We start from the raw sequence: 10149 nt of genomic DNA, 5'->3' as shown, positions 1-10149 counted from the left end.
TACTCAAAACTATGGCGGCGCTCTCGCAAGATTAAAGCGTCGAGTGTACCACGCGGCGACGCCTCTGCTCTGATATTTGTTTTCTGTGGAATGAAATCAATAAATGTTGTAAACTCCCAAACGTTAGTGATCACAAGTGTATTTAGTCCAGACCAGAATTCATCTTGTCAACAGTAGCATTGCATACTTTACATTGTGTTTTGAAAGCTATTACTTTGCATGTCAACACACTTCAGGGAGTAGAATGAGAAAGTATAATAATGTTTCGGAACCAAAAATAAGCTTATTATTATCACTCTTTACAAGTTAGGTCTGTGTCTGAGATTTAATTGTCTCATCGTTCAGGGACTTCATATTCACAACATGTCTTCCTCTAGTGGTCAATGTGATATGTGGTAAGGTGGCACTGTCAGCTTGGAGTAAATAATTAGCAGTGCCTAGATATTAACCCTTGTCATAAGCCCTGCACTGCATTGGTTCAAAGTAACTAATTAAAGTGAGTAGACAATGTATCACTGACAAAGAAGTGACTGAATGCAGACACAAACAGCTAGTATAAAAAGCGTTTTATTGAAGATGTAAACTTAACAAGACAGTACATGCTTGTCTTGTTCCCCATCACAACTCTGAACCACACCCCAGTTCGAAGTCAAAATTGATGATGGTCAGAATTGTCATGTAAAAACAACAAGTCACTCATAGTATATGCGGGAAGGCTAATATATTGCTTATATGAAAAACACTGGTCTAAGACATTTTAAAGTCACAACACAGGATAGTACTGCAACGGTGTGTTAATATTAGAAATATAAGTAACTCTCACATCTTTACAGGTATTTAGTACTGCTGTCAGTGTCCCGGCATTCATTGCTGCCATACTGGAACACTATCAGCAACAGGTAGGTTATTTCAAATCGTCCGGAAAAATCTTCCTTGTTTAAAAACCACACTGCTACTACTTCTTTTACAAATATATTGACATTTGAAAAATTAAGTAAGTTTTAACATTGCAATAATTTGGATTGATCATTAGTTTGAAGGTTTAGGAAGTGGTTTATAAAGCGTTACATAAGAGCTGACTCAGTCAAAGTTGCAAAAAATGATACAGATTCTCATTTTGTTCCAGAACATAGATAGTTCAAGTTCAATTCATCAAATAACAATCTCTACCACAACTTTTGTTGTTTCTGACAGGATGGTTCAATTCTCATACCTCTTCCATTGGTTGAGTTTATGTATGACCACCTTGTCATACTGAGAGATAACACATGTGTATCAAACATGCACTTCAATTCACTGAAAACTGTTAGTGGTTCATACTTATGAAAGAAGTTGTCAATACATTTTGTCCAATTTATGCCAGGGAGAAAAAATAAGTGTTACAATTCTGGGTATTTTGACTGATGGGGCAAGAGGTGAGGTAACTTAAGATAGCTGACCTGAGGATACCCTAATTAAGGTGACAACTACTGTAGTATGTTTGCATAATTGCATACTAATGAGCATTCAACTGTGTAGATTCTCCTTATCTGCTTGCACAAATTCTAGTGGCCATGCACTCTTGGCATGTGAAAGTGTACGATTCTCACTGCTTGCTGCTTTCATTTGAGTTGTGAAACATTTTTTGAAGAAGTCAAAAATAAAAGATGAAAACAAAAATGTTAATTTGGTGATTTATTCTTTGCAACCCCAGCTTCCTGTATTTATTACTTTCACCACCAGAGATGTGGTACACCTCTATAGCTCTGACCTGTTAACCCCTATTTCATGTTGACAGGTCCAATATCTAGGCTTTCAGAAAATATATACTTTAATATGGTTACAAGCTCAATTTTCTGCAGAGAGTTCATTAATTGGCGGAAGGACTAAATATATTTTCAAGTTTGCTGCACAAGTGTTATAATTTCTTTCAGATTACTTTCACAGGTAAGCAGTAACATTATTTTCTTTTTTCAAGGTCAAAGTTAACGATACAGAGTAAAGCCATAAAATTTCTTGACTAGGAGTACTGGTTATATAAAGAGAAAGTACATTGTTTCAATGGATGAAAAAATTTCAACAGAAAATGCAAACTGGCAAAGTGAGAACAGATAATAGTACAATATTTGTGTTCCATTTTCATGAAATATGCTCTTGTACATACTTCATTATTTAACAATGATTGCTGACTCTTCCTGTTGGTCATTTTGAACTATACTTTGAAAATTACATCGCGGATCATTATCACACATACTAATAATTCCTGTTCCTGAGTCTCACATAAGTGAAAGTCACAATCATTGTGTATTTCAGCATTGGGCAATCAAAGAGAGGCTGAAATTCTAATTCTTCCAAGCGATAAGAACAGAAAATCAAAATTCCCCCCACAGTATTAAGTATTCTAAAAGATAGTATCTGCCATCCGATTTCAGGATTCAATAGTAAATATGGATGGACCATTATAGGTTGGAGGGAAGGTCAAATATTGGCAAAATTGAGGGTAAAGTTTATTTTAAATGCACACCATTGACTGCTTTCAGTGAAAATGACGTACTGATATGACTTCGTGATCAAAAGTAGACTCCCAATACAAATTACGGTACAATACAGCAACATTGCCCTCTAAGTTCCCAAAGGTACAGAATAGTCCGTGCATGTGAAATATATTGAGGCAAAATTTTTGCATTTCTTAGCTTCAACTCCCTTTACAGATGTAATGGTCAATATGTATAAAGCAAACAACAACCCTTGGAGGTAATTTTCTGGTGCTAAAATTAGAGGTAGTCGTCAACGATATACTATCACTGTATGTGACTTTTCTGAATTTTTTATCATTTTATTCAGGGGCAATGTGCAGTGTCTCGGAAGGTCGTAGCTTATTGGTTGGTTAATTACCATTGTCTAATGACAGAGTATTTCAAACAGCCAATCACCTACAATATAGTCTTACTTTCAGACTCCTTAAGTTGCTGTGAATAATGAAAATCTGATGTTTCGATTCGGATAGGATCATATGACCTTTCGAGCCACTGCGCATCAGCAGGTAATTTACGATATTTTACTGTTCTCCATTTTCATGTCCAAGAAAGCGTCCCTCACGTTGAAGTAATCTTCCTTCGAGTTGTACACGTGAGAACACAGTCTGCACCAAAATCGATCCTGAATATAGCCAAGTAAAATACTGATTTTGTATTTGTTGTGAATCTCCTCCTTCAATTTTTCTGTGTAGTCTCGTGAGACAGTCGTGGGTACATTTATTATGCAGCCTTCAGGTAGTGCGACCATGCCCATGAAGGGCGCCCTCATGTCATCAGGGATGGGTAGACATTCCGTCTGCCATGCTTCGGCCAGCATTTCCATGGCCCATTCTACCATCTCTCTGTTGTATTGTGATACAGCTTCCTGTGGAATAACTCGAACTTCAGTGACTATCTCGCTATGATTTCTCCTCCAGAATTGGAGATTAAAGAAACTACAGAAACGGCCTCTTCTGGTTCATATCTGGACATTTTACTTGAATTTGACTCTAATGGTCACCTTTCTACTTGGCTATTATGACAAGAGAGATGATTTCAACTTTAGTGTAATCAATTTCCCACACCTCATCAGTAATATTCCACTCTTGCCAGCTTATGGGGTATACATTTCCCAGCTTATTTGATATGCAAGAGCATGCAGTTCATAAGGTGATTTTGTAGAGACTCTGAGACATGGTCATCTCTCTTGCAAACTATTAAATCAAGGTTACACCAGAGCAAGACTTGTCTCTACATTCAAACGCTCTTTTGGCAGGTATCGCAAGCTGGTAGATACGTACAATATCTCTCTTCCACAAATGATCGCTGATGGCATCGGTGACATTGGGCCTTGGTGACCATTTTCTATCTGACTTACAGAATGATATTTGGCGGGTGCCACATGTGGGCAGGATGCGCTTACTATATATTTTCAAAACACCTGACATTACTTCTTGGTCTTTTTGCCAGAGGTCCATATATCTTTCTTTCATGAATTTGACTTTGTTTGAGTACCGTCTATTTACTGTCTGTTCTGTGCTGTTTTGTGTCTATGTTTACAACTATTGTATTACGAATTCCAACCTTGTGTTATCGAATTGGTATGATTGCGATTATTTTCCTGTGGAAACAGCCAGATTCAGAATGAGGTGTGTCTCAAAGGTGATAGTTCAGACAAGGTTATTTTTTTGTAAACCACTGGTTGAAAGTTCATTGAAAAAAGTCTGTGCAACAATGACAGTCTTTCAATTTTGAGGCATGTAGTATGTTAAATTGAACATTTTTCTTGCGAGTTGCCTGTGTGCCTTAAACATGACAGACAGTTTCCTTAACTGAAATCATTATTTGACGACTAAAAACAGAGTATAATTATCAACTTAATTAATTTTCACTTTCAGTCAGATTGTCAAATTTACTAGAGTCCAGTTTTTGACACAGAGTGTAGTAAGATATATCAGATTTATAAGCCTGTAAGTTATAAAGTGAATAGAAAACCTTTCAACTCCTTCCTTTAACCATTTCATCCCATTTTTTCTGTACATCGGTCAAACTTAGGCAAAGAAAACTGTGGAATTAGGCAAAGCCATCGTGATTAAAGGGTTGAAAAACTAAACAGGCTTGTTAGGAATACCTAGATTTTAACACATCGTGATCTGACTAACAAATTTTAATGTGGCATGATATTTTAAACAGTTGTTAATTTGAGATATTACCTTTAGATCGCAGCATACAGTGTGTGACTATGTTTTTTAATTTTTTTCAGGAAATACTTACATAACCACCAATATCTTGGTAGAACTGGATAGCAGCCTCTGAGGAGAAGTACTGTGAATAATCACATGCACCTTGCTGGTAGAACTGATTCTGCAAACTCTGCTGATAGTTGTGTGAGGTGACCAACGGTTTTACGGTCTTGTAGTGTTTTTGGTTCACCCACAAAAATGCAGACGGTCTTGGTGCAAACAACCATTTGTACAGATTACCTGCATGACGAGTGACAAGCCAGATGCAAAACAATTAGTGCCAAAAATTGTAATTTAATACCAGTGTTTGCCCTTATTGTACTGGTGTACATGCGGATGTTTTTATAGATTTATTGAAGCAGGGGTACTGATGATGCAGTTCTGTCATCTAGCAGAACAGCGCCCTCTGGCATGAATGTTTAATTGAAATTTATGAAAATTCTCTGTGACTCATCACCAATAATTAGATGGGGTTTAGATGCAGAAAAAGCCAAGCTCGCCAGTGATCATGAAAAGGTTTGTGAGAGCAAATGACACAGCATTGGGGAAGGCGGCCCCATCAGCTAGGTGAATTGTGTACCATGCTGAAGGGACGATGATTCAGTGTAGCAGTTACATGTGTTCTTGTTTCCTTCGTGTAAAGCAATTCAGTGAGGCTGCATACTGTGTGTCCTGCTGCTCTGTGTGATTCGGTGAGAAAAACAATGATTAGAGTTAACCACAAGCTGCTACAATTTGCATGCCAAGAATAAAGAATCAAAACATATTCTGTTCTCACTGCAAAAAAGCAGCTCTGCACTGAGGATGGACTGTAACAAGTTCCACTGCATACAGTCGGTGATACAATGATAAAGATTGTTATGAAACTGAAAGAGTTGATACTACTGTATTTAGGTGTATACAGTTACCAACAGACCACTCACCTACATAGTAATCAGCACCAAGCTGTTCTAGATTGAGCTGCACTTGTCCAGGTGCATGTGCTCCATCAATTACAACCTGCACACCCCTGTCATGACATGCTTGAATCAGTTCTTGGATCGGCATCAGCAAGGCTGTACTACTTGTAATGTGATCTATAATCGCCACTCTGATTGATGGGTTGGCCTCCAAGATGTCAATGTATTTCTGGATCACCTCATCCTTTCCATGAATTGGAAAATTGATATTTACTTTGATGAATTGAAGTTCTGTGGACAATTAAAATATTACACATATCTGTCGCATGTCATGTACAGCATTCACCTCAGAGCTATTTGAATGTACAAGTTTTGCAGATTTGAAGATGTAAATCGTCAAGGAAAAAAGGGCTTTTACTTCACCAGAACGTTGGAATCGGAACAACAATGCATATAATCATGTTTTCTCATCAAAACAAACAATATCAGCCTTTTTTCTTCTTTTTTCTCGTCTATCTTAGGATCAGGTGAAAATTCAACAAACATAAATTTGGCGTCATCTTCAGAATCAGCTTTGAGTGACCTTTCTAGCTTATTCTGAAAATGATTCCAAACAGAGTAAGCTTCAGCGTTGGATCTGAAAAATGCCGAATTAAATCGACCCGATGAGAGATAAGTGCTTATTATACAGAAGACATAAGAGATCATATCAGTACACATACTAAATGTACCCTATGACGTTAATATTTGACGCACTTTGGACTTTAAGGAACAACCACAAACATAAAGCATTCAAACTTATGGCTAGGAATGTTGTGTTTCAAAGACATTGATGTGAGTGGACATTTAACATTGGAATCATCCAATGGTATCGTAGGCAAAGGCCAGTGTGGTTAATTGATATCTTAAGTGATGTCAAAGGTAAAGTGAATTTCTTATCGCTTGCTCAAAACTTATCCTGATCGAACGCTGGTGAAACAAACCCTCTAACATCATACTCAGCATTATTGTGCCTGACCTCTGAATCTGGCAATGAGGATGAAGCAACCTTATTGCTTGTGAAATTACACCGAATAAATAAGTTAGAAAGGTTAAAGTTCAAAAGTCATCATGTGCGGTAGCACAAGCACAACACAGTGACTGTCGCCTAGAGCAACAGATGAAGCAGTGGTGCGTAACTTTATTACACAGTATACACTGCCTATTGCTAAGATGAAATGTGTATACCTCCATGGCATATGTCAGGGCTCGAAATTAACTTTTTCATATGTCGAAAGGATAGCTCTTTTGGTTCAGGTAAAAGAAGTAAGGATGTTTTTAGAAATCATTGGACACTTAAAGCATGGCAAGGTTTTAGAGTCTTGGTGTAGTTCTTTTGGCTTTCTTTCTTGAGGTAAAATTGCCGTCCTTCCCTTGATATGGAATAGTTACATTGCTAAAATACAAAACTACCTTTGTCTGAGTTGTCACAGACATCCATGGCCATGTTGACAATTGCTGGATAAGTCAGGCTGCTGACCAAGATGCTGTCACCTTTGTTGAATTTGAATGATTTCATTACACTGTTGATTCCTGAAGGAGAAAATGAAGAAAGTGACAATTCTATCGCTGTCATTGGTTGATACTTGTTGATTTCTGTAAATATGTCTCTCTACGTTGTGATAGATAGTCCCTTAATGGTGGGGCGCAGTCCCTCCACAGAGTGGGTGGGGAAATTCTTTACCCATGGTCTTTACCACTCCACTCCATGGTTTCATGTACACGTTTGTGTCATTCATAGCTCCCTGCTATACAAAACATACGAGTGGTCAAAAACAGAACGAGTACAAATGCATAAAAGACAAATCTACCTGTGGTGGTATTTTGAACAAACACTAAGTGTTCCATCTTGGCACCCACAAAGTCAGCTACAGTGAGCAAGGATTCCTCATAATAAATCATAGCTTTACTGGACACAAAAAAATCATCTGGGTTGTCTTCAGCTTCATCTACAAACCTGTAGAAGACAATGGACAGTGTTTACCATTATAAGATGTTTTCACATCAGTACAGTCCAATCTGGCCCTCAGACATGTCTGTCACATATGGTCACATGTCAGTCATTTGTAACCACATTCATGGTCCCTCCTCCACTATTGATGGGACATTGACCACAGGGTGTCGCAAACAATACATTGGTCTAGAAGTAATTGAAAAATTGTCATGTATTAAACATTTTTACAAAAATTAAGCCTTACCGGTGTCATATGTTTGCCTGTAGCTTTTAACCCTCATTATATTACCATGCCCTGTCAGTCGTATTTCAATTGGTCGAGCTAAAACAAGTGACTCATCACAAATACACAGTAATGGTTTGTTTACATGCCCGTGAATATGAATAATAATATTAACATTGCGTCGTAACTTTACGGCTAAGATGTACAATGTGATTTGTACAAAGATCAAAACCAATCACAAAACAAAATAAACCACTTGTGGGCCAAGTATAGACACTCTTTTTTTCCGAAAAATTCTCCAGATTTGCAAAATTTTTGCAATGCCTTGCGTATTGCACAGGTTCTGGGGCCCGACTTCTTTCGCGTGGGAAAGTTTCGTAAATTTGACGGTTTTCTGGGGCTCGTTGATAATATAATGGAAATAACAGACTCCACCCTGACCATTAACGTTTATTTATATGGGCAAGAGCGAAATTTCGAAAGGAAAGTCAAAAATTAACGGGGGATGCTAAAATGCCAAGCCTGTAATGCCAAGTAATGGTAATGCCAACTGTTAATTGTTTCTATATTATCTCTGTATTGTCGCCTCTCTCTAGTGAGAGGCGACAGCCAGAGAATACCGCGCAAGTACAGAGACGTAGCCGTACTCTACATCAGATTTTAATCAGATTGATTAAGCGCCTAAATATCGCTACTACATACATGCTACGGTCGTTCAACCCAAAGAAGGGCGAAAAAACAATTTACCTACATGTTTCACCGAAGTTCCAACCATGGTGATTTAACATACATTTACAGAAAGCGGACGTCGACGGTATGCACTTGTGTGAATGGGGGCGTGTTCACACAAAAACTAGTCGAAACATCGGGACAAGTGAAAGTTCGGTGCCATATATGCTCCAGCAGTTTTCAAGAGGCTACAGTAACACCAAACTTTCTATGTAGTTACTGTAATGGTAATAAATGACTCACAGAGCTCTCGGCAGCTGGCCACCGCGCCAATTGAGTGTCGTCAAACTATTTAAACTGTCACAACTCTTAGTCTTACCACAGTCACGTTATCGGTCTATTCCGCTCGGTGTCTATGCCCCCATAGACGTGTGTAGGCCTACATATGCCAGAGAAAATAGACACCTGTGGTCGGTCTATTCCGCTCGGTGTCTATGCCCCTATAGACGTGTGTACATGTACATATACCTGAGAAATAGAGGCATATGTACACACGTCTATGGGGGCATAGATCTCGACACCGAGCGGAATAGACCGACCACAGGCGACCGTGGTCTTACCTTTGCCTGGCACGTAGTACCGGTCTTGGTGTAGCTCCGAATGAACCGTTATTGCATGGGCTTACCTCCTTGGATATTACAAACTCTTGCTCTCGTATTTCTCGACCGAATTTGACCTTCCCCTGTTTTCGACGACTTCGCAGCTTCCATACCCAAAGCGCAAACAGACATGTACCTATCGTTGACGTGGCGGCCAACGCCAGAAACCGTACTGTCATTCTGTTAACCTACGTACAGATGCTCTTTCAGAAACTGCCAATATCATATAGTATGTGTCTGGCCTAAAAGCCGGAGAAATATGAGCTTCTGACAGCTAAAGCTAGAACGTCTTTTGCTTGTTCAGTCCTGGCGCTCTCTTTTCCTGCTATTGTCTGACTGTTAACTTCAATGCGACCTTTCTCACTGACGCGAAGGGCACAGACCCGCACCCCCGCAACCGACATCACAGGAGTGCAGTGAACTGAGTGAAAGGGGCGGAACAGTAAGAACAGGGAAGGGGTTCTTAGCAGTGTCCCTTTTTCGCCCGAATTTGTTTAGGCTTCTTGATTTTTTTTCACTAATTTAGGAAAAGGTATTTAGGCCTATAGCCATATCGAATCTTCATGGTGGATTTATTACTATACTCGCCGGAACTAGCACATTTTATCTGTATATAGTGAATTTAGACGATTTACATGCGGAATTACGGGTCATGGGAAATTACAAGTCCTTCGCGGGGAATGTGGGATCAGATAGTTGACGTACTGTTATTTGTAACAAGGAGTAGAATCGTCGCACGGTTCATGCATGAGTGACATGCTGGCACGTATCATCATCTCCCACACGACCTACGAAGGATCAATAAATATATAAGTCGAATGAGAATATATAACCTTGTGGCACAACTTTATATACGGTTAGAATTGTCAGACCGTACAAAATGGTGGTCGGTCAAGAAGTCAGAGGTGAAAAGAACACCAACATAAATCATGTGTCGTATGTAAATAAATGTATTTGTGAGGTATATA

At 38.9% G+C, this 10149-nt stretch overlaps 1 protein-coding gene across 1 annotated transcript; it reads right to left on the bottom strand.

Annotated features, from left to right (window-relative positions):
* Positions 1-1656: 1656 nt before the first annotated feature.
* LOC139152535 (uncharacterized) lies at positions 1657-9981 on the bottom strand. Its single transcript, XM_070725736.1, has 6 exons — positions 9143-9981; positions 7488-7633; positions 7090-7209; positions 5662-5928; positions 4770-4978; positions 1657-3381 (listed from the first exon to the last, which is right to left on the bottom strand). Exons 1-6 carry the CDS (start codon positions 9358-9360, stop codon positions 3028-3030), a joined length of 1314 nt encoding a protein of 437 aa, XP_070581837.1. The 5' UTR covers positions 9361-9981; the 3' UTR covers positions 1657-3027.
* Positions 9982-10149: the final 168 nt, after the last annotated feature.

Source organism: Ptychodera flava, chromosome 16, assembly GCF_041260155.1.
Source record: "Ptychodera flava strain L36383 chromosome 16, AS_Pfla_20210202, whole genome shotgun sequence".
Classification (NCBI taxonomy): domain Eukaryota; kingdom Metazoa; phylum Hemichordata; class Enteropneusta; family Ptychoderidae; genus Ptychodera; species Ptychodera flava.
Note: the sequence above shows the minus strand (reverse complement) of the source record. Positions and strands in the feature narration are given on the sequence as shown.

Coding starts and splice junctions, on each gene's coding strand:
- LOC139152535 (XM_070725736.1), bottom strand. CDS start 9,360: ATGACAGTACGGTTTCTGGCGTTGGCCGCCACGTCAACGATAGGTACA. Junction 7,634..9,142: donor GTACTACGTGCCAGGCAAAG/GTAAGACCACGG, acceptor TGTCTTCTACAG/GTTTGTAGATGAAGCTGAAG. Junction 7,210..7,487: donor TGTTCAAAATACCACCACAG/GTAGATTTGTCT, acceptor TTTCTCCTTCAG/GAATCAACAGTGTAATGAAA.